Source organism: Camellia sinensis, chromosome 11 (assembly GCF_055761805.1).
Source record: "Camellia sinensis isolate YWXY chromosome 11, ASM5576180v1, whole genome shotgun sequence".
NCBI lineage: Eukaryota > Viridiplantae > Streptophyta > Magnoliopsida > Ericales > Theaceae > Camellia > Camellia sinensis.
Genome location: NC_138971.1, coordinates 130,662,606 through 130,687,615, shown reverse-complemented (window position 1 = coordinate 130,687,615; position 25,010 = coordinate 130,662,606). Strand labels below are relative to the sequence as shown.

Below are 25,010 nucleotides of genomic sequence, written 5' to 3'. Positions count from 1 at the left end.
GCCATATGCATGCTTGTATGCTTGCATGAGTTAATTGCCATGCCATGTTGCATTCCTAGCTTGTATGCCTAGGTTGCATTGCATTTTGCATGCATGCCTTGTTCCTTGAATTGGTGATAGGAATAGGGCCTAATTTGTTTGATTGGTTTGCATGCATTTGAAATCAAAGTTGCATACTTGGTTCCTTGGGCCATCATGCATGGAAATGCGTGATTGGTGGTCCGAGAACCGAGGCACATGTCCCTTTGAGTCATTACAATGATAAGAGACATGGTTGGTGCATACATGCTTTGAATTGTGCTGCCATGCCTTGTTTTGCCCTCTGTTGCTGTGAGTTGCAGGTTCTGCAGGAATACTCTGCCGACCGGCAGTGTAATGTGCCGACCGGCACTATTTTCTCTGCCGACAGCTTCAACTTTGTGCCGATGGCCATACAGCACTGCCGGTGGAAATTTCATCTAGCCGGTGATGATCCCCTCTGTCCAAGGATGTAGTCCTGAGGTTTTGACAACCTCCAGAGGAGGAAATGGAGGAAAACAGAGGCAGCTTGCGCATGGTGGCGCATTTCCCGAGACGTTTTCCTGCTTTAATTAATTTATTTAATTTGTTAATTAAATTAGTTAATTTGTAATATTAATTAGCTAGTGTAGTTAATTAATTTGTATTATTATTTTGGTCCCTCCGAGCGAGGGCAAATCTGTAATAAGTGTGCGTGAGTGTGTGTATGTCTTCCAACCTCACGTCTTTCTTCCCTTTTATTTACCTGCTTACGATGGTAGATTAGGGCACGTTTAATTTAGCATACCTCATGCTATGCATGTGTGTATCCATGCATTTGTATTGCATGCATTAGGCTCGGTACATCACGCTAATTGCATCAATACTTCAATTCCGAACTGAATACGTGATAATTGTGCATTTTCACATGACATGTCTAGGATTAGCCGAGCCTATCTTAGCGACATTTTGTATGCGATGCATTAGGCACTTAACATGGACTTGGATCATGCATGTTTGCTAACAAGTTCTTGGTTTTGGCATGGAGTACTATGTAAGTATTTCCGCTTTAGCATATCGCATGAGTGTGAATGTTACCATGACAGCATGCTTAACATGTGGCTAGATGCTTATGTGTTAAACTGTTTTGAATGCCTGTGGGTGGAGGCCGGATTGTTTGAGTTGGAAAAACTCGTTGAAATCCGTATTTTAGCCTACTTGCGAGTAGCAAATTCCAAAGCATTTTCAAACCAAACGGATATGCAATGTTTATTTCCAAATTAGACAATCTAGTCTATACTTGTTTGTTGTGCGCATAACATAGTAATTCTAGGCTAATAATTGGAATAAGAACACGTAAAGTTTTCAAAAACGGATATCACGGTTAGTAGAGGCTGGTCTTCGGACCGGGCAAAAGGGGGTGCTCATAGCTGACCTTCCCCGATCGTACCCAAGCTCCCGAGCCGAGACAACTCCGGTGATGACGGACATGTGGCCTTCGGCACCGAGTCAGGGTTTCCTAAATTCCCCCATTTAAAAATATTTAGGTGGCGACTCTGTATCTGGCAAAGCAGTCCATGTTTGGCACTACTTTTTCAAAAATCTGTTTCTCAAAACGATTTGCCAGATTTGGACTCTTTGGTTCAGATTAAGAACCGTGACACAAGTCGAGTCCGAACTGTAGTAACCCCAAATGAACAGAACGGGACTCATCCTCTCGGGGCATTCGGGGGACGTCTACAGTTTCTGGCGACTCTGCTGGGGATTATTAGAGAGCTTGACTCGAACTCGTGATATCCTGTTTTGATTTCGCTTATGTGTTTCTTTGCATTGCATGTGCATTGGTGCGCCTAGGAACACAGTGTTTGCCATCTGCCATTCCTGAACGGTTTGCCGGAGGCTTGTCTTGTCAAGGCATGTCCATAAGGCTGACCGGCTATGGGCTCTGACAGTATGGGAACACAAACCCCGGTTTACCCGGGGCACCCTTTTGACCATTCGACCTAGTGCATATTCGGATCCATAGTGACCATTCCAAATTAGGACAGGTTGCTCACCCGATGTTAGGTTGTTTGAAACCGCTGTGTGCGTAGTGAAACCCTAGCTCCTGACAAAATAGGACAGGGAAACCCTACCCCAACATAGGGGTGTTTTGTTCTCTTTTACTTGCTATGTGCTTTTAGAGTGTTGCTCTACAGGAACGCACATGTCAGTTTGCAAGTTTGAGTATCAAACCTGGGGACACCAGTATCAGTATCAGTTGCGAGAATCAGTTATCTGTGGGTATCGGGTTCAGTTTTCGGGAACAGTGACTTCTGATAACAGTGATCAGCAGTAGGGTACAGTTGCTTGGCTACACCCGTGATTGATCAGTTTGGGCTGAAATGCTGTCTGTTTTTCTTTCAGTTCAGAGAGTTGCAGAGTTGATACAGAATAGTCAGTGTCTCCCCCTTGCTGAGGCAGGATTTATGGCGACACAAAGTTCAGAAGAAATTGTGGTTATGACAGCCGCACCGGAGCAGGGAACCACTCCGCAGAGTGAGGCCAGCATCAGTATGTCATATCCGCCCAGGTCGCCCGTTGTGCACCCGGTTTGGGCTCCCCAGTTATACCAGGCTCGTGAGCCCACCACCTTTGAATTGATGGGGATGATAGGCGATCTCCAAAGGTCTGTGGCAGACCTCGCCTATGGAATGTCGGCTTCACCGCCAGCGGCACCGTATGCCGGGAATTTTGTACCACAGGAGCCCCCGCTACTAGGGCGGATTGTGATAGAGCTCAGCCAGCCAGAGGTGGCTTCCGGCTATAGCCACGACACGCCAGTATCAACCCCGACCCTTGATCAGGCTGAGGCCAGGGGAAAGGACAAGGCAAAGGTAGACGCCGACCCTATTGAGGAACTGCTGTGGGCAGTCGAGGCTTTGAAGGCCAGAGGGATGAACAAGCAACAAACATCTGCAATGGTGACCAAAGCTGTAGATGATGCTTTCCCCGCTCCAACCAAGGGCAGTTCAAGCCAGACAGAAAACCGGGATGGGCCCCGTCATGCCCAGACAATTCCTGTAGTTCCCAACCCTGCACCGGGGAAGGTTCAAAAGGCCAAGGCAGCGCCAGCTGATCCTTTCGCCAGCGCATCTGGCAAGAATCCTCAAACTGCAAAGTACCTGCCCCGAGGGCGCAGGGTCTTTCACGACCTCCACATGCCTTTGTCTAGGGCATTGCTGATATTGGCGAAGAATGGGCATCTTAAGCCTTTGGAGCCCCGGCCACTCCCGAAGAATCTCCCCGCCACTCATGATGCTACCTTGTACTGCGCGTACCACCAACAGTCCGGTCACAGCACCGATGGATGTTCCCGCCTTCGTCATGAAGTGCAGGATTTGATTGATAACAAGGTTATCCTACCACCCACCTCGGGCAAGCCCGTCACCACTCAGTTGTTGGATTTCGAGGGCTCAGATACTGCGAGTATGTGAAGTGAAACGCCTGCGGGCAACATTTGGTGTGTTTTCGAAGCGTCTGGCACGCATTTTTGAGCATCGGTGAAACCGAGTTTTGTAAATCTTGGCTTGGATGTCGAGTCAGTCTTTTGTTTTGAGTCTGCCTCTTTGTCTTGAGTCAGTCTTTTTGCTTAAGGGTCTGTCTGGTTGTATCGAGTTAGTCCCCGTTGTATATAATACCAGGTGATTCTAGGGTTGTTGTCCCGAACATCGTTTTGTCTTGTAATTATCTGTTTTTGTTTTGAGTCTGTTTCTGCCGAGGGGCCAGTTGCATCAACAAAGCCGATTAAAACAGCTGTTGCTATCTCAAAACTTCATGCTTGCTTTCAGCATCAGTGCCAGAGAATTTGATTGGGCTGACAGTACATCTCGCCTGCTCTCCTGCGCGCCAAACTCATTGCATTAACCTAAGTTTTCTAAAAACAACCTTTTTGAACACTGCGGTGATGAAAACGAAGAGGAAGGAGTTCCTCGGGATTTGTAAAATTTTGATCATTTTGAGAGAAAGAGAGGCGTGCTAAGCCTTTTTATGAATGAAATCATGCTTGTCGGCGCGAGTACTGAGAAGGATCCTGGCCTGATCCAGATTGGTTCCACACTATCTTCGGCGCGAGCGATTTGTCGCTTTCTTAAAAACTTTCAAAAACAAATGTTTTACGCGGCCCTGCGAAGACCTGTGTGGAATCGCTCTTGAGATTGCGCAGCCTAGGATCGCTCTCAGCCTCAAGATTCAACCCGTTCAAACTTTGAACCCGTTCAGAATGTTCAGAAAGTTCAACGGACAAACGCCATGAAAGGCCCGTGTGGCCAGTTTTGAGGTAGCCTTCGATCAAGAAGCACCAAAGCCAAATCAGAAGGAGTGGATCTCGCTGGAAGAAGCTCGTGGAGCAACCGTGATGGATTCTTCTGCAAATCAGTGCAACAGCCGTTCTCCTAGATACAGAGAGGCCTCAATTTCAAAAAAACCATTTGGCATGGACTTGCTACACTTTTACCCTTTGAGAGGCTCGCTGGGCCGAAAACCCGGAAGGGCGGCCCAGGCAAAAGTTAGAGCAAGAGAAAAATACAAAAAAAAAGAGAAAAATACAAAAGAAAGATTGAAAAAGAAGAAAAAAGAAAATAATAGAAAAGAAAAAGAAATGAAAAAGAAGGAATAGAAAATGAAAAGAAGCTCGCAAGGTCGAAAACCCGCATTGGGCACCTTGGCAAAAGTAAGAGCCAAACAAAGTGAAGGTTAAAATACCCGAGTGGACCTTAACCGGAACTACGTAAGGCTTGATTCCCATGTTTGGGATACGTAGGCAACTTCATCATGAAGTCCAGCCCCCAACGCTTTCATAAGCGTCTCAGTCCATGCAATGGTTTCGATTTCATCCCAAAGTCCAGTGGCCAACACCCTTCAAGGTGATTGTGTCCATATATATGTTGTGACCGTCTTCGTCATCGCTGTGTCCAAGAGCTCGACCACCGCTAATGAAGACTGTCTGCGGATTGCTGCGGCACCATCCCAAACAAGGGGCAACTTTCCGTTGCCACCAGCCGCCGTGAGCCGCCATTCAAACTAGGGGCAACTTTCTGTTGCCTCCCACCCTCCTTCAAACCAGGGGCAATTTTCCATTGCCTCCGATCCGAGGTTGCGTATCTTGAAGGGTAAGTTCTATGCTTGTTGAGCATCAGCTGTTTGAAAAGTAGTTTTTGAAAATTTTTACTGAGGTTGACTATTTTCTCGAAAACTGTTTTATTTTCCAAAATCGGACCATTGTCTTGGACCCAAAAAGGAAGATTTTCAGTGCTTGCTGCCTGACTCGCACGCTTTTCAAATCAAAAATTGAACAAGTACGTTAATCCGACTCTCATTTTGATCAAAACCGTTTTGGTAGAAAGCAAAAACGAAAGAATGGTTAAAATGATGAACTAGGGGCACAGTTGAGTCAGGCATTCTGTCTTTCCCCCGTCATCAACGTACTTGCCAGAAGAGCACTCTGCCTGCCAGAAGAAATAGTCGTGAGCTAACGATGTTGAGCATGAACCCACACCTTTCTATTTATCCATCAGTCACCCCGGGGAGGGATGAAAAATGAGAGATTGAAGAATAGAGAGGTGTAAGTTGAGAGAAAAGTGAGGAAAAGGGTTTTGAGAGAAAATTCGAGCTTGAAAGTCGAGTGATGTGAGGATCACAAATCAGAAAGGGTGGGAAACAATACCTAGATTGAACTGGCTCCTCGTGGTCCGAGGTCTCCCATCTTCGTTTACGCGTCTGTGTGTCGTGTCTCTTTCATTTGACGGTCTCGTCTTTTGTTTTGAGTCTCTCCCGAGCGTGTCTCGTTGTGTTTAGGTCGTGTACCTCTTTGTTTGAGTCCTCCCCGCTGTGTTCAGTTGTAGGCTCGATATCCCGGTTTGAAAAACCCTCATTCAATTTCAAAAATCATTTATGCTCAAGAATGCTGTGCCATTCTCTACATTTGAGCGTGTTTCGACTTCAACCGGTTCCGCCTTTGAGGCCGTCTTGTCAGATTGGGCTATTTTGTTTAGAATTCGCTGTGTGCAGAATGAACCGATTGCTGTGCTACGGGCTGTATGCAGATTAATCCCCAGTAGAGTAAGGGCTGTGTATCAAGAATCAGGCAGTGGGCTGCTTAGGGTGTATTTTGCTGTTGGCTGTTTAAGTCATCTGATTATTACAGTGCAAATGTTCAATTTTCAGACAACCAATCAATTTCATTTACATTGAGGTGTAACATGATGAGATGCGATGCAATGCATGAAATGTATAGATGTAAACACTTTTTCAGATAAAAAGTCCGTTTCATTTCATTATCTTTTCAAAATGTACAAGTTTTGGAAGCAAAAATCTGCCTGCGGCAGTACAAGGTAATCTATCTACCAACCAAAAGAAAAGTACAAGAAAGAAAAGATAGCAAAAATCTGCATCTGTGTCGATCACTCCAAGGGCCGTCAGTCCGTCCTGGTCCTCTTCCTGGACGAAGGTCCAGGGGCATCATCAGCGTCGTCGTCAGAGCCCGAGCTAGAATCGCCTCCGGTCTCCTCCTCCGATGACCCTGCCTCCGCCTCTGACTCCTCGTCGTCGTCATCGTCCGGGACTGGAGCTCGCGAGCTACTCCCGACGTGAGTACGCCCTCCCCTGGTACAGGGAAATATCCTGCCCTCCTCATCTCTCCCCCGAGCAGGGACAGCAGGTCTAGCTGGAGCACCTCCTGCCATGGGAATCTGGAAAGGAGGCTGAAAAGTACACAAAAAGGGAAATGCATCAGTATGCCGTGAGCAGTTTATCAGTGCAGAATGCAGTGTGTGAGTACAGTGTATGAATGCCGTGAGCAGTTTATCAGTACAGAGTGCAGTGCAGAATGCAGTGTATGCAGTGTATCAGATACTGTGAGATCAGTGTATCGGGTGTTGTGCCGTGCATCAGATTATGTAAAGCAGTGGGTGAATGGTTTGAGGCCAATGTCAGAAGAACATACCGGTATGCTGTAGACGGCTAGGAGGTCAAATGTCCGCTGGAGCATCCCCATCATCGAGGCATTCATCGCCAACGACTGACGGGTGTACCCCGAAGAAGCCTGCAAAAGTATCAGACGCATCAATATTCTGTGGAATATCAAGTAAACTGAATGAAATAACTGTACGAAGTGTAGTGGTACATACCGGCGGAAGGTCGGGGATGTCAATGAACTCATGCCCAGCCGGTGGAGGGGCGAAGGGGATCTGATAGGTCGACCCACCCTGCCCCTGGAAAGTCAGTACAGCGGGCAGGGCAGGCCAGCCAGCTCCTCGTCCTCCCCGCGCTCCGCCCCTGCCACGGACCCGGGCCCTCCTCGAAGATCCGGCCCCTGCTCCCGCTCCGGTCCCAGCCGCCGATGCCACAGGCCTGACCCCCTCTGCTCGACGGCCGCTCAAAGGTCGCATCAGGTACGTCCGCACGTACTCCCGATAGTCGCCGGTGCCTCGGAAGCCGGCCTCCTCCCAGCCAATGGAGTAATCATCCAGCTGCTCAGGGGTCAGCCCCTCGGTCTCCCTCATCTCTGCAGGAGGGTGAGCCGGGACTATCTGCTCAGGTAACCCGCGGGTCTGGCGTAGAAAACGCTCCCCCAGGTACCAAGCCCGACAGACCGGGCCCTCTAGCAAGATCCGGAAACGCGAGGTCTCCTCAGCACCAGGGAACCGACCCCGCATCGCCGATGGCAAGGAGGCCCATGGCCGCCATGTGATCTGAAAGTGACAGACAGTTTGTTATCTACTGTTATTGAAATATGCAGTGGGAAAGCGAAGCTAAATGAACTGAAAGTAAAGCATACCTCTGTGGGGGTGATGGTGTCGAAGTATCGGCGGAAGAAGCCGAACGTCTTCCGTGGTCGCCGGGTGCATCTCCTGTCGAAACGACTCGAGAACGGGACAGCCGGAGGAGGCTGCGCAACCGGCACAGGTGCAAGCCTAGGGAAGTAGGCGTAAACCCACAGCTGCAAAACAGATGTCAGTATGACCATCAGATAAAGCAGGATATACAGAATAAAGCAGAAATGGCAGAGCCGTGTGTTGAGCCGTGTATTGTGTGCAGTGCACAGTGTGAGCAGTGTACAGTAAGTGTAAAGCAGAATGTATGTGTGTGCCGTGTGTACAGTATACAGTGAGTGTAAAGCAGACCGCAGTGTGTGCAGTGTACAGAGTACGGAAAGTACGAGACAGGAGTGAAAAAGCGGAGAAGAAATGTACCTCCCAAGCCCGCCAATAACCTCCAAGCAGCTGGCCGCTGCCGCGAGAAGCCGAGCTCATGTATCCGTATAGGGTGGCCAGAGCAGCGCCACCCCAGTCATAGTGCAAGATGTCCCGGACATCCACCAGTGCGCTGAGAAGACAGAGAGGCATGGTGTTCGCCCGGTCGGCGAAGATGGTAGTCCCGAACAGGAACATGAGGAAGCCGCGAGCATACCTCTCCTCGTCCTCTGGGGTCATCTGCACCTCCTCCAATGCGGGCTGGACCCGAAACTGTGTCTCGAACCAGGAGTATCGGACGAAGCCTGGACGAGCTAGCGGTGGGGCCTCCCCCAGTAGATGGACCTGAGCGGCGGTCCACTCATCCATGTCGGTGTCGAAAGGGATCGGATCCCCCCCTACCCCGATGCCTGTGAGCATCGAGAAGTCATAAGGGGTCATCGTCATGTCCCCTGCAGCAGAAAAATGGAAAGAATCGGTGGTGTCCCACCATCTCTCCGCCAAAGCAGCAAGGAGAGGTCTGCATGTGGAGAGCCTAGAGAGCCCTCGGCAGAAGGTGCCGAAGCCCGCTCGGTCTACGATGCGCTGGACCGCATCAGGGAGCTCGTCATACCACTCCCGCGCACCAGTATTCCCATACCCGCGAATGGTATGGGAACCCTCCTGCAAACAGAAAATGACAATTGCAAGACAACGTTCAAAATGCAATTTTGAAAAGACAGATATGGCATGTATGCAAGTTTGTCAGGTTCAGGCAAATACCGGGTACCGGTGTGCTTACAGTGAAATACGTGTGTTGTGTCAGCGTGTTTGAGTGTTTCAGAACAGATATGGCATGTATGTAAGTTTGTCAGATTCAGGCAAATACCGGGTGCCGGTGTGCTTACAGTAAAATACATGTGCTGTGTCAGCGTGTTTGGGTGTTTCAGAACAGATATGGCATGTATGCAAGTTTGACAGATTCAGACAAATACTGGGTGCCAGTGTGTATGCAGTGAAATGCAGTGTGTGCCGTGTGTTTGGGTGATTCAGGGCTAGTGCAGTGTGTGTGCATGTGTTAGTCTCAAGCAGATATCAGTTGTATGTATGTTTACAGTCAACTACGGTCTACGGCATATCAGATTTCAGCAATTAAAGAATACAGCTAACTATGGCAGTTTTGTATCCTACATTGCAAAAAGTAAAACAGAAAGAAGAAAGTTACCTCGAAAGTGGCGAATGAAAGGTGGGAGGTAGGCTCGCGTAGTAGTAGCTCAGGCGCCGCGTACCTCTCAAAGCTCCGGAACTGACGCAGGCCGTCCGGGGGCAGAACATGGATCGCCGGCCGGTAGGTCACCGGATCGAACGGGCGCTCGCTCAGTGGTAGGAGCTCGACCCCGGGATCCATCTCGTGGTCTGGGGGAGTCCCGCCACGTGGAATGTCGTCCGCCATGTATAAAATGGTGTGAAAATGGCCGGAAAAGGGAAAACCGAGCCGGAATGCGAAGAGTCAACGAAAAGTCAACTCCCGAGAGGGTCGGAAATGGCCGGGGAGGCCGGAATGTGAAGAGGCACGGAAATGAAGAGGAAAGTGAGGGGAACAAACCCCGAGAAGGCGAGAACGCCGAACGAGGCACCGAAACGAGAATGTGATCGGTGGAAAATGTCCGAAACGCGAAGAGGATCGCAAATCCGACGACGAAACGGGCGTAGAACGCGAAGAAACGGGCGAAAAATGAGAGAGAAATACCCTAGAGAGAGAAAGGAAAGGTTTTCGGCGGTAGGAAATGAGGAAATAGGGCATGAAGCCCTATTTTATAACACTCGAGGTGGAAAGACAAAACTGCCCCGCACCAGCAACTGTTTGCCGGTCGGCACTTTTTTGTGCCGATGGAATTGTTTTTGTGCCGATGGACAGCCGGTGGCCTCCTCTTTCGGCCGGTGGGATTCCCACAGCCTTGTTTAGGCCATTTGAGTTGTTTTTGGTCTTCATAGCTGAAGAAAGTGCAAGAAAGTGCATCTCCGACGCTCAACCGACCTCCGTTTTGACCGCGGGCCGTGTCTCCAGTGCGTAGCACTCGAATTCGTGCAAGGTGTATCCTTTTTGTATCCTTTTGAATTCAAAAGTTACCCCATGTGTGTTGCACAAGTTCATTGCACTGTTTTGTGCATTACATTTCCTTCGCGCTATTTTGCGCATTGCACTTGTTAGTGCATTGCATTTGTTCGCGCTATCTTGCGCACCTTACTTGCACTTGTTAGTGCATTGTATTGTCCGCGCTGTTCTGCGCACCGCATTGTTTTGTGCATTGTATTGTTCGCGCTGTTCTGCGCATCGCACTGTTTTGTGCATTTCAAAGTTGTTCGCACTGTTTTGTGCATCGCACTGTTTTGTGCATTGCATCGTTCGCGCTGTTCTACGCATTGCACTGATTTTGTGCATTTCAAAATCGTTCGCGCTGTTCTGCGCATTGCACTGTTTTGTGCATTTCAAACCTCGCGCTGTTCTGCGCATTGCACTGTTTTGTGCATTTCAATTTCGCGCTGTTTTGCGCATCTCATTGCATTTTGCATGCATTCCATCGCACTGTCCTGTGCACTCGCGTTGCCTAACGCATTGCGCTATTTTGCGCATCATACCGTCGTGCAATACCACGGTCTGGCGAGACCTTAAACACGCACGGTCTGGCGAGACCTTAAACACGTACGGTCTAGGAGACCTTAAATCCTTGGGAGGTGCAAAACCTCCGGTGCATTGATGTGCGCATTTTTTTTTATTATTTGGCATATAAGTCCATTTGCATCAACTTACATTCCATACGGCATGCGTGCCTCATTCTTGCATTGTCATGCATACATTTTGCATCCCGGTCTAGGAGACCTTAAATCCTCTGAAGGTGCAATTCCTTTGGTGTTTGTCGTGCCCGAACGACTTTTCGGTGGTCTGGTAAAGCCACCAGTCTGTGCTTGCGATGAGTTCCTAGAAGACCAACTGGGACGGTGAAAACTAGAGTTCGAACGGCTTATGCCTAGAACGCAATGGTTCGGGAGTTCCGAGACTAAAGTCTGGTTTAAATACCCAGAGGTTTACCCTCGGCTTGAAATCTGTATGGAAGCCCCATAGGTTGAGACGGCATGTCTACGCCTCAGTTCTGGATACTGAACCAACCTAGTATATCGCCCTGTTGGTAAGATAGGGAAAGTTGCAATCATAGTCATTGCATCATAGTGCATTGTCATGCATTTGCATTGTAGATTGCATGCATTCATTGCATCACCTTCCATCCATGGCTTGCGCCTTTCCGAGTTGAGCTTGGTCTGGTATGTGTCCTTACTTTTCATGTTAAAACACAGTTCTGTATGTGTATCGCGCCTATTCCACGTTGATATGTTGGTTGAGGGTTGCGGCACCTTTTCTGTGTTACACATGGCTCGTACGTGTGCATGCCTTTCCTAGGCAAGATTTGGTTTGGCTTGCGTGCCATATCCATTGTATCCATACCCACTCCATTGCATATTTGTAGATATTGCATTATAGATTGCATGCATTCATTGCATCACCTTCCGCCTATGGCTTGCGCCTTTCCAGGTTGAGCTTGGTCCGGTATGTGCCCTTACTTTTCATGTTAAAACACAGTTCTGTATGTGTATCGCGCCGATTCCACGTTGATATGTTGGTTGAGGGTTGCGGCACCTTTTCTGTGTTACACATGGCTTGTATGTATGCATGCCTTTCCTAGGCAAGATTTGGTTTGGCCTGCGTGCCATATTCATGTATTACATTGTAGTGTAATTTTTGCATCCGGCATTAGGATCGTAGTCCTTTCTCTAGCGGGTCGTTTCCCCACTTATGTCAATTCCACCCAATACTTGTTCTTACATCTGTCTACAATACTCATAGTTCAGTTGACCGTTCTATGGTAGACAGACTTGTTATCTCCATCAATCTATTTGACATAGATGTGGTTTCGAACCGTTCGTGATTGGATCACGATTCAAATGCTTTGCATGTAGCTTGCATTATTTCAATTACATTGCATGTTTATTTGCATTGTTTATACATTGTTTTGTATATACTGCATATCATTTTGCATCCATTTTGCATTGTCATGCATGTTGCTAACAATATTGTACCTGTTAAGTTTGTTTTCTTTTCAGGCACGATATTGTATGTACGGTTCATTTGAAGCTGGTGCAACCAGACGAGCCGCACAGGTATTGTATCTCCCGAGTGAGACGTATTGAGAATTCCATAATTCTCTTACATCCTTTCTGCATTGTAGTGTAGTTTGGTATGCTACCTTAAAATTGTCGCATGTTTGCTTCATTACAGCTTTCTTTGCATGATCATAAGTTATGCTCGGCTTCATGCATTGTCTTGCATTTTGCCCCTGCCTTCGGGCGCATATCTTATTTGTCTTGTATGTTTGTCTAAGTCTTCGGCCTTGTCAAAAATGGGTCGTCTCTGGGCTTTGACATTCACTCCCGTCATTGTTATGACTTTCGAGTTCTGTCAAAGAGAGGCAACTGTAGACACCCCATTTTTGACCGTCCTCAAGACTTGGACGTCACTGTTTGAACACACGGTGATCTTCCATGTTTGTGTTCGTTTGGAGTTCCCGGAGGTCTCGGCTCGCGCGCCTTGCCTCAGGATCCCCGAACTCGACCGTTCAGTGTCTGGTTTTGCACCAAACACTTGTGTCTTGCCCTTGAGAGGCAAGGTGGGGCTTGTAGACCATCCCCACCCACCACCGGCATTAGCTAGATGCCACCGGCTGGTTTTTGCTGCCACCGGCAATATTGTTTGCCGGCCGGCACTCTTTGTTGCCGGTCAGCACTATTTGTTGCCGACCGGCACTCTTTTTGGCCAAGATGGCATTTTTTGCCGGCCGATTGCTGTTCATCTGCTTTTGCAGATATTTTTGGACAGCTGTATAGCTTTTGCTCCCCTCCATGCACGTGTATGGAGGGATCTCCCTCTTGCAAAGCTTGTCTTGTAAGCTTTACAAGAGGCATATAGAGGGAAGCTCTCTCTAAGGCAAAAAAAGGAGCCTTTAGACATTTTTGAGGAGAGAAGACAGAGGAGAGCTCTGGTTTTCTAGGGTTAGGGTTAGACATACACAACCTATCTCTCTTTTCCTCTCATTTTGCATACTAGGTGTTTTGTGTCTCATTATTGCACACAAACACCTAGTGTTTCACCTTCCTCTTGGAGATGAGGTTCCAAAGAGTGTGTTTTGAAGTTTTTGTCTTGGATTCAAGCTCAAGGAGGCCATTGGAGCACCATTGTTGAAGAGGACTACAAGGGTAAGAAACTTACACCTTTATTCCCCATTTTTGCATCAATTTTCTACTAGTCTTAGAGCTGTTTTGTGATTATTGTATCACATAAAAAAGTTCTATTTTTAAGCCCTCTTTATTGTTTATTAAGAGTGTTTTGTTGTTTGAGGGTTGTTGACCACCCTTAGGCCTCAAAAGGCCTCATTTTGAGCCATTTTGTGTTAGCTCCGGGATTTTGGTGTTAAGGTCTCTTCACCACTGAAATCTTGAGGGATTTCAGTGGTGAAGATGATGCTTTGAAGTCCCAAGAAGGAGAGGGCCACCCCCTCTCCTTGTTGTCCTTGAAAAGGACACATTTTGGCCTCTTAAGGAAGCCTATGCTTGAGTGTGTGTTGAGCATGTTTGGTTTGTTTTTCATGCTTATATATCCATAATATAACATGATTTCAAGTTGGTTTTGGAACTCCATGCATGTTTAGCATAGTTGCCATGTAATGCCTTATTTGTGCCTTAATGTGCCTTAGGTTGTTAGCATTTGTTGGAGCATGTTTTAGGCTTGTATTTGTGAAGATTATGTGCTTATTTTGCCATGTTTTAGCTCTGTCCATAGTCGTTTGGGTTGATCTTTGCATGCATTATATAGCTCCTTTGTATTTGGGCTTGTTGGCCTTGAGTATGTGCATGTGTAGCATGCCATCTTTGCATTGTTTTGATGATTTGGAATCATCCTACATGCTATTTCAGTCCCATTTCCATGCTTGTTGGATTGCCTTGCATGTCTCTTTAATGCTTTGAAAGCATGTGTTGCAATGCTCCATGTTTTGGCCATGGTATATGCCTTTGTATTTGGGCCACTTAGATGTCATCTAAGGAGTCCTTTGGCCTTGTTTTAACATGCTAAAAACCTGTTTTTAGTTGTTTAATGCATGCCATGTTTGGTCATGTTTAGTGTAGTTCAATGCCTCGTTGATTTGCTTTGAACACTTGGACTATTCGTTGCATGTTTTGGCTTGATTTTGTTGCTTGGTTTGGCACCACCCTAACATGATTTCAATGCTTATGTTGCATGTTAATTGCTCTTGTTTATCCCTTTCAAGTGTGCTTGAGGGTTATTTAAATTGTGCCCAAGTGTAGGCCTTCCATCATGTGTATGTGTGCATGTGTTTTGGCTTCTTGTTTTGGTCATTTTGGCTACTGTTTTAGGCCTTTTTAGAGTTGCCTAATTCATGTTTAAGTCCATCTTTACACTCATTTGTATTGCCATATGCATGCTTGTATGCTTGCATGAGTTAATTGCCATGCCATGTTGCATTCCTAGCTTGTATGCCTAGGTTGCATTGCATTTTGCATGCATGCCTTGTTCCTTGAATTGGTGATAGGAATAGGGCCTAATTTGTTTGATTGGTTTGCATGCATTTGAAATCAAAGTTGCATACTTGGTTCCTTGGGCCATCATGCATGGAAATGCGTGATTGGTGGTCCGAGAACCGAGGCACATGTCCCTTTGAGTCATTACAATGATAAGAGACATGGTTGGTGCATACATGCTTTGAATTGTGCTGTCATGCCTTGTTTTGCCCTCTGTTGCTGTGAGTTGCAGGTTCTGCAGGAATACTCTGCCGACCGGCAGTGTAATGTGCCGACCGGCACTATTTTCTCTGCCGACAGCTTCAACTTTGTGCCGATGGCCATACAGCACTGCCGGTGGAAATTTCATCTAGCCGGTGATGATCCCCTCTGTCCAAGGATGTAGTCCTGAGGTTTTGACAACCTCCAGAGGAGGAAATGGAGGAAAACAGAGGCAGCTTGCGCATGGTGGCGCATTTCCCGAGACGTTTTCCTGCTTTAATTAATTTATTTAATTTGTTAATTAAATTAGTTAATTTGTAATATTAATTAGCTAGTGTAGTTAATTAATTTGTATTATTATTTTGGTCCCTCCGAGCGAGGGCAAATCTGTAATAAGTGTGCGTGAGTGTGTGTATGTCTTCCAACCTCACGTCTTTCTTCCCTTTTATTTACCTGCTTACGATGGTAGATTAGGGCACGTTTAATTTAGCATACCTCATGCTATGCATGTGTGTATCCATGCATTTGTATTGCATGCATTAGGCTCGGTACATCACGCTAATTGCATCAATACTTCAATTCCGAACTGAATACGTGATAATTGTGCATTTTCACATGACATGTCTAGGATTAGCCGAGCCTATCTTAGCGACATTTTGTATGCGATGCATTAGGCACTTAACATGGACTTGGATCATGCATGTTTGCTAACAAGTTCTTGGTTTTGGCATGGAGTACTATGTAAGTATTTCCGCTTTAGCATATCGCATGAGTGTGAATGTTACCATGACAGCATGCTTAACATGTGGCTAGATGCTTATGTGTTAAACTGTTTTGAATGCCTGTGGGTGGAGGCCGGATTGTTTGAGTTGGAAAAACTCGTTGAAATCCGTATTTTAGCCTACTTGCGAGTAGCAAATTCCAAAGCATTTTCAAACCAAACGGATATGCAATGTTTATTTCCAAATTAGACAATCTAGTCTATACTTGTTTGTTGTGCGCATAACATAGTAATTCTAGGCTAATAATTGGAATAAGAACACGTAAAGTTTTCAAAAACGGATATCACGGTTAGTAGAGGCCGGTCTTCGGACCGGGCGAAAGGGGGTGCTCATAGCTGACCTTCCCCGATCGTACCCAAGCTCCCGAGCCGAGACAACTCCGGTGATGACGGACATGTGGCCTTCGGCACCGAGTCAGGGTTTCCTAAATTCCCCCATTTAAAAATATTTAGGTGGCGACTCTGTATCTGGCAAAGCAGTCCATGTTTGGCACTACTTTTTCAAAAATCTGTTTCTCAAAACGATTTGCCAGATTTGGACTCTTTGGTTCAGATTAAGAACCGTGACACAAGTCGAGTCCGAACTGTAGTAACCCCAAATGAACAGAACGGGACTCATCCTCCCGGGGCGATCGGGGGACGTCTACACGCACGTGCGCCGATTTTCGTTTAAAAAAAAAAAGTGCATATTTTGTTCTATTTATTATTATTATTATTATTATTATTATTATTATTATTATTATTATTTATTTACTTACTTCAAAATAAATAAATCAATTTCAAAAACAAATAAATAAATATACAATTATTTTTATTTACATATATGTATAAAACAATAATAAAAAAATTAAATTAAAAAAAAGTATTTTTATTTATTTATTTATTTATTTATTTTTCACTATTCTCATATTAAAAAAATTATTATTATATCTAACACCTAACCTTCTCTCTCCTAATCACTCCAGATTTTGTCTTTTTCCCTCCCTACCTCTCATTAGCTATCTCTCTCTCTCTCTTCTCTCTCAACCCCACAACCCACAAAATCCATAACCCACCATCACCATGTTGTTCTTCCTTTTTCTTTTCTTCTTCTTTCTTCTTCCTCACCACCATCATCTCATTGCCAGCATCACTATTTCCTCTCCGTCCGACGAATCTCTAGCGACCACCATTTTTTTCAGCGAATCTCCATTCTTTTTCTCTCTTTCTCCATTTTTTTAAAGGTAAATTTTTCTTTTTGTGTAGATTTGTGGGTGTAGGAATAAATTTCTAGGGATTTTGTTTTAGTTTGTTGTTGATCTATGGTTCATCCTTTAAAAAAAAAAAAAAAAATTTCTGCGTAGGAAGAAGATGAGAGCTGCACGTGCGGCTCTCTTCGGCGCACGTGCGGTCCCAAAAAAAAAAAATCAGAAATAAAGGTACTAATAATAATAATAATTTAGCTTATTTTTATTTACTATATTTGTTTAGTTTAAATTTTTTAGTAGTGATTCTCTTAGTTTCATTAGTTAGTGGATTGTTGTTTTTATTTTTATTTTACTTGTTAGTTAGTGATTTTATTTTTATTTTTATGTTATGATGTAATTGTTCATTTAATTATTAAGTAGTTTAGTTTTTATTGTTATTTTATTTTATTTTCTCTAAATTTTTATTTTATTTTCTTCTATTTTAGTAGACACAAATTAAAAAAAAAAAAAAAAAACAACAACAACAACAACAACAACAACAACAACAACAACAACCAAAAAAAAAAAAAGTTTAGTTTATTTTATTCTATACTTTAGTTTATTTGGTACTATAGTTTACTTCTTTTATAGTTTAGTTTAGTTTATTTAATGTCATTCTTATTCATTTATTTAATTCTTTTCTTTTTTATATAAATAAATACAAAAAAAAAAAATTTGGTGTGAATTGCATGTGGTACATTAGTGGGCTGACTTGTGCTTTAATATTTTATTTGATTCTCATACTGGTTTCATGAGTATATGTGTTTATTGTTGGTGTGTGTAGGATATGAGTCGACGTATTTCCGCTCGGGCCTCCAAAAATGCCGGAGGTTCCACCTCTTAGGCGCCACCATCGCCACCGTCACCATCCTCGCCACCACCACTGGGTGACTTGCCACGGCTGGAGTGGGCTTCCTGCCCGCTTCACAAGCTCACGCAGTTCAACATTTCATATTTTCAACGTGACACGGACACTACTTGGGCCATTGAGCTGCTCCAACTCCGGCAATAGTTGGGCGTTTGCACTATGACAGCGCCCACTTATCCTCGTCTGGTACGACTCTTCTACCAGAACCTATATGAGTCACTCACCGAGGATGGACTGCTATCTACCATTGATGGTCATATTGTCCACATCACCTCATCCGTGATTGCCACCGTGTTAGGGTTTTTTGCCAAGCCAGAATATCAGCCCTTCCCGGAAGTTGAGGATCGACAACCCATACATAGCCTCATCCAGCAATACTTCCCGAGGGCCCACGGTGACAACAGTTTCACATGCTTGCGGCGGAACAAGCTGCTTAGCTGCTTGCTATTCATTGATTCCGTGGTCCATAAGAATGTCCTTCCACTTGGGCATAGAGCTCAGCACCGTTGGAAGTTTGTTCGGGTTTCACACGGTTATTAGCATGGCTATCAGGTCCCACTTGAGCATATCATCTGGATGCATTTGCGGAAATTTCTACGAGAGGAAGTTCGGTCTGAACCTATGCAGAACCCGACTTGGCCACTACCATTTGCCAAATTGTTGACACTTGTGTTTGAGCTGAACGGCCTCCCCATTACTTAGAATGAGGAGATTGATAAAGCGTATTCGCCTTTCGGCCAACGGGAATGGCAGCATAGCATATCTCGCATCCCGCAACAGGTTGGTGCCCCAGTTGATGAGACCCAAGACCCCGTACACGACCACCCACCTCATCCTGTTCCCCTCGTGCCTCCCCAAGGGGACCCACTCTACATGACTCGCGAGGAGTACTTACAGCTTCAGCACTCTGTGGATCAGGTCCACAGTACTTTTCGTGATCACCACCAGAGTCTCATGGAGTTGCGCACGGATTTTCAGGCGCATCGAGACTATTCTCAGGTGACCTTCGCCCAGCAACATGCCCGCCAGCTCGACATCCAGCAATGAGTTCAGGATGAAGCCTTTGAGACGCGATCTTTGATGCAAGCCTTGTTTGCCCAGCATTTCCCGTCACCACCACCATCGGCTTCTCCATAGTACCCATTGTATATTGCTTTCTCTCTTTTATTTTTATTTCTTTTCAGTTATTTCCTCTTCTCAAAAATAAAAAAAAAATAAAAAAAAAGTTGAGTGTGTGTGTGCTACTATATACCTACTTAGATGTGCACCTACAATCTCTGGTAATCTTCTCTCATTTCTCTTTACTTTTCTATTAAGGACAATGTCATATTCAAGTTGGGGGATGAGGGTTGTATTTTCTTTTGTGCATTCTTATTTGGCTCAATCATTCATGCTTATACCTGTTTTACTTGATTGCATTACTTCACTTGATGTGACTTGTTGCTAGTAAGGTGATGATATTTGTATATGTTAATTGGGGAGCATAGTAGACTTGTAGGAAAAGGATTTATTGGGTAGATACTTGCATGTGATGTTTGCACTAGGGGAGTCGTTTGTGCTTGTGGTATTAGTACACTGGTCATAAGTATGCCTTAATTCACATGAACACACTCTCATAGCGGTGACCTCTTTATTATAATCCCTAGTGTACATCATTGATAATAGCTAGGTTGCAGAAAAGAATAAATGAGGAGCCAAGATTCTCTTAAAAAATAAATAAAATAAAAAACTTGACTTGTTTGGGTTCGTAGTCTTTTTAACTCGAGTTATTAAGCCGGTAGGGGTGTCTTTACACCTAGTACCCTAAAACCATCTGGTTTGAGAGTCATTGGCCCAATACTTGCTACATGGGCTAATTAGAAAGCTTAAGGAACTTAGACATTGCATAGTTAAGGAAAAAATAAGGAGAATGACTTGTTCGGATTCGTAGCTTTTTCAACTCGAGTTATTAAGCCCGTAGGGGTATCTCTACACCTAGTGCCCTAAAACCATATGGTTTGGGAGTCATTGGCCCAATACTTGCTACATGGGTTGATTAGAAAGCTTAATGGGTCAGAACATTGCACCGTCATTTTAAAAAAAAAAAAAAAAAAAACTTGAGAATCTTGGCTGCAACAAGTTAGTTTTTCTGTATATGTTGGGTGTTATTATGAGTTACACTGGGCTATTATAGTGCACAATTAACTAATATAGAGATTGCACTTTCCACCAAGGGTACTGATGATTTGTCTACTAGCATGCACAAGTACAGGGGACTTTACTTTTGTATTAATTGAATTATGGTTTTGACTTAATAGGTTCATTTATGCTTGTCCACTGTGCCTTTAATGACTCATTATGTTTTAATATCACACTGTAGTGGCACATAAGTTGATTGCTAGGTGAAATAGTGTGGTTAATTGTTGGGCGTATATGAATATGAAAATGTTTGTGGGTATCATTTCTGGAAACCCTCACGAGACTTTACTCGTCCACTTGGGGTAACTTCGTGGTTTAAAGGCTTATTGCATATGCTAAATGCAACCGTTTTCCCACGAAAGAGGAAATAGTTAGATTTTGTTTAATTTTATTTTATTTTTATTACTTGCTTAAGAACTAGCAAGTTGTAAGTTGGGGGATGTAATTAAGGCCGAATTGTACATCATTGAGGTCGTTAATTAGGATCTCTTAACTTCACTTGACTGTCAAACTGTATACTTTATGTGTGTTGAATGTTAATCAGGTTATACATAGTCGGAGCATAAAATGGACAAAAAGACAGAATTTCGAGAGAGTTGACTTTCCCACACATGCGTTGACTTTCCCACACGCGTGTTGACTTTTTTTGAGAAAACGTGCTAAATGTTTTAAACCTGTTTGAAAAGACACCAGAAGTATAAATAGGCAAGAAAAAGGCTGGATTAGGGTTCGGAAGTTATTTTGTCAAGAAATGGAGGCTAGGGTTTGAAAAGAAGAGGAATTTGAAGCTTCAAGCATGTCTCTCATGGTGGCTTCTTCTCCATGTACCTCTTTCCACTCCTTCATGAGTGACTAGTCTCCTTTTCTAGGGTTTTGATGAAACCCTAGCCATGTAATAGGTTTTTCTTTTTGGATTTTCAATTATGTAAAGGTTTGAACACTTGTATGGTGTTTTAGAAGTTTTATATATATATTCTCCATTATTTCTTCAAATATTCGGCTTTCTGTGATTGTTGAATATTTTCCATACAAGAGTTTTTTATTCTTTCACATTCAAGGTATGAGACGAATCATACTACGAGAGACGAGTTGTATCACTACCTTAGTTTAGAGTGAACGATTCGTACTACTTGAGATGGGTCGTGCTCGTACATTGAACGTGATGATTTTCTTGTTAAATGCTTTGAACTTGTAGTTACGAAGCATTATTCCGTACGAACCACAACATAATTATTTTCAATTTGAAAACCCTATTTACGTGACTAGTGGTGGATTCTTCGCCCTAGATTTTTCCCCAATTCAGTAAATCCATTTTCAATTATAATTGATAATTTAATTATTTAGTTTAATTTATTCGTTATTAAATTAGGTTATGATCAATCAATCTTTTCATCAAAATTAATTTAGGAATTTATCAATTAAATTAGTTTAATTTCACAATTATCCCTGTGGATCAATACCTGGACTTGCCATTATTCTAAAAGAATTTGGTGTAATTTAGTGTTTAATTTCGGTGTGTTCAACGACCCACCAATTATCCTTTTGAACAAATTGTATATTTTGGCCCAAGAAAATTACAATTTTGACCTTGACCCAAAAAATTAAGAAATTGACTTATAACCAGAATGTCCTATTTTTAAACCAAACTAAAAAACAAATTTTTGATGTTGAATTCTATGAAGTGAATGTACCATACCCTTTCCTTGTTTTATTTCGTGAAGAAGCATACTATGGGCTCTTTTGGGAACATCAGTAAAAAGCCAATTTTTTGGCTTTTCAACTTTTTTAGCTAAAAAAATCAGTTTTTTTACTCAAAACAACCTAGCTTTTTGCCAAAAAAAATACTAAAAAAGTCAAAAAATTAACTTTTTACCAACTTTCCAAAACACCACTATTCCTAGTCCGTCTTGGTGTACTGCTAGATAGTCTAATTAGGTTCGTGGGCCATTCATTAATTTTTGTAGGTCTTTTTGCCCAAATTATTCATAAAAAAATAAAAATAAATAAATATATCAAATTAATCTATTAATTAAAATTATATTATTTCATTATATTTATTTTCAAACAAAATCGACAGTTTATTATCAAACTCATACTTACCATCTTTTTTTTTTTTTGAAAAAAATTGTAATAACATAATGTATGGATTTTATACACAGAAATTACAAAATGAATAGATTCAATTATTAAAATAGGACTCGTGGTGGGTCTCAAAGGCCCAACTGGATGGATAGTTATTCAATAATCCTAAAGTATCATGTGGCATTGTTTACATGATACTCTTAATTAAAACAATAACAACACACCATTGTTAGGTAGTTGGGAGACAATGACATCTTATGTAGTATGTTTTCTATTTTTTTATTTGTTAAAATACCGTTTAAACAATGTCACATGGTACTTCGAACTGTGCAACTGGACAATTAAAAAAAATGAGAAAATAATTATGATGAGGCTTACCTCAAGGTTTTTGGATAATTCAAAGTAATGGGAGTCAACTGGGACCCAAAAGGCATGTTGCCTTTCCTCAGGAGTTCCATCAATGGGGAAAACTTCCTCTGGTTGGTACCAAACATTGTTGAGGAAGTTGTCATGTAAGTTGCATTCTGTTACATTTGTTGCATAATTTGCAAACTTTATGTATCCAATTTCTCTCGTGTAGTCTCCATCCGCTTCCAGTGATAGTTCATCTTCAGGCCCATCTCCATACATCTGCATCATTTCAAGTTTTGAGTTTAGTAAACACAACTATTAGTTACACAGAAAATCAGTTCACAGAATGCAAAAACTCTCACATAAAGGAGGGGTAAAACCTAAACAATGGCAGCAAATGAAATCAATCATTTTATCTTCTTGTAAGTTGCAAAATAGAAACAATCAATTCTAAATACAAATATATATATATATATATATATATATATATATATTACGGAATGATATAATAAGAGTGTTGTTAACAGCGCCTCGTGGGCCCATCCATTAGCTTGCCTACGATCTTGGCCTGTGGGAAGCAGCCCGTTGGACCAGCCCTTGATCCCATCAGAAATTATGAAAATATTATATGAAAAATAGAAAATTAATGAAAATTAAGGCTTAAATCTTGCTTTGTTAGGCTAAGCCAGCGAACTTGGCCTATTAACTAGTAAGAGGCAATCCATTGACCTGCTCTGTTCGGCCTGCGCTCGTAAAAAAAAATTTGGGCTTGGGCAACAGGCTTGATCTCCATTTTTTTCAACCTAGACCGGCTCGGCACTACTTCATGCGCACATAAAAAAATTAATACATTTCATTTTGAATGTTATGACCATCGAATTTGGCCATACATATATATATATATATATATATTTCTTTGGGGTTACAAAGAGGCCAAAGCCAAGATCAAGCGGGCACTTGCCTAGGGGTTCCCAATCTTAGGTGTGAGGGGTTCCCCAATCTTAGGAGTGATTATTTGTTAAAAACTCAACATAAAATATTGAGTCTTACTATTTTAACTAATAATTATCAATTTAGGACATCGGCTTAACTGCCAAAGGAGGATAATATAGAATGGTATCCCATACAAGATTAGTTAGACATATTCAAGATCAAAACTGCTGGAGAGGATCCATATCCACATAATATAGCCCCACTCCGGATCCTCCCAAAACTGCTGGAGAGGATCTACATCCACATAATATGCTACATAAATTAACAGTAATGATAGAGATTTTCACAAAACACAACCCCCACAACCCTTAAATGATCTGGACCATTTATATTACTGTCAAATATAGAAAAAAAAAATTCCAATATATCAATAATCAATACATCAGTGAAGGGTCACGAAAATCCTCCTTTATGGGATCCCAAACATTTTCCATAAATTAATTATCTTCCCAATAGAGACTTTGATCTCCCAACTCACATTTTATTATTATTTGATTTCCTTTGCAGGATAACATTTCAACTTAAAGCTAGCTAGGTGTTGTGTTGGTATAGGTGGAGGGGTTTACCTGCCAGTTCCAAAGAGCAGTATGGGTCCAATACAGAGGAATGGTAACATCCCCTATATTCAGACTTGGGTTTGCATTCCCTGCTATTCCATAATGCACTACTCCTTCCACTTCAAATAAACTCACCAATAGCTGTGTTGTTATCCCTGCGTTTATCTTTAATATATATATATACACACATATGCCAAATTATTTATAAAAAATAGAAATAAAAAAGAACATAAATGTTAAGTGTACAGAACTGGAACACAGAAAAATGCATGGAAAGTGAATTTTATGACCTTGATTCACTTTAGGCGTGGCTCACGTAATAGGATGAATTTGAACTTACTTTTTGTGCTCTAACTTGTGTATAAAGAACTCTCAAAAGAGAAGTAAAAAACTTCGTACCATGCCAAGTCCAGTCATGACCAATATGACAACTTTTTCATCAATTTTTCCGAATCGAAATTTCCTTCCTTTTTTTAAAAAAAAAAAAATGAAACATGAAATGCAAAGCAAGTAAGAAAAGGTAATTGAAGCTAGAGAAAAATGGAGTGACCTAGGAAATTTTTTTATTTTCAAGGGAACACTTACCTAGAAAATCTATGGTAAGGTTGGAAGATGTGAAGCTTGGAGATTGAAGAAGAGGGTTCATCTCAAATGGGTTTGGAGTAACCAACCCTAGATAAGGGCCATTCTTGTTAGCCTCACTTATCATTTTTTGAGTCTCTCCATTTAAAACTTCATTTGTTTCTTGCAGGGTGCTGAGTGCATAAACAAATACAAAAATAAATTTAGCAGCTGAGGTTTCCATCACTGTGAGAAAGATAGATAGATAGATAGATAGATAGATAGATAGAGAGAGAGAGAGAGAGAGAGAGAGAGAGAGAGAGATTAGAGTTGGGAATTGAGGAGCTTAGGAAGCAA

The 25,010-nt window shown here is 43.0% G+C and overlaps 1 protein-coding gene across 1 annotated transcript in view; it reads right to left on the bottom strand.

The window, feature by feature from the left end:
- Positions 1 to 24,566, bottom strand: part of LOC114295283 (bark storage protein A-like) — a 127,896-nt gene extending 103,330 nt beyond the window's left edge. The window contains exons 1-3 of the mRNA XM_082894788.1: positions 24,492 to 24,566; positions 24,102 to 24,257; positions 22,570 to 22,821 (exon numbers count right to left, since the gene is read on the bottom strand). Of these exons, the coding sequence (XP_082750914.1) occupies positions 22,570 to 22,821; positions 24,102 to 24,257; positions 24,492 to 24,509 (426 nt within the window). The 5' untranslated portion in view covers positions 24,510 to 24,566. The remainder of the gene's footprint in view (positions 1 to 22,569; positions 22,822 to 24,101; positions 24,258 to 24,491) is intronic.
- Positions 24,567 to 25,010: the final 444 nt, after the last annotated feature.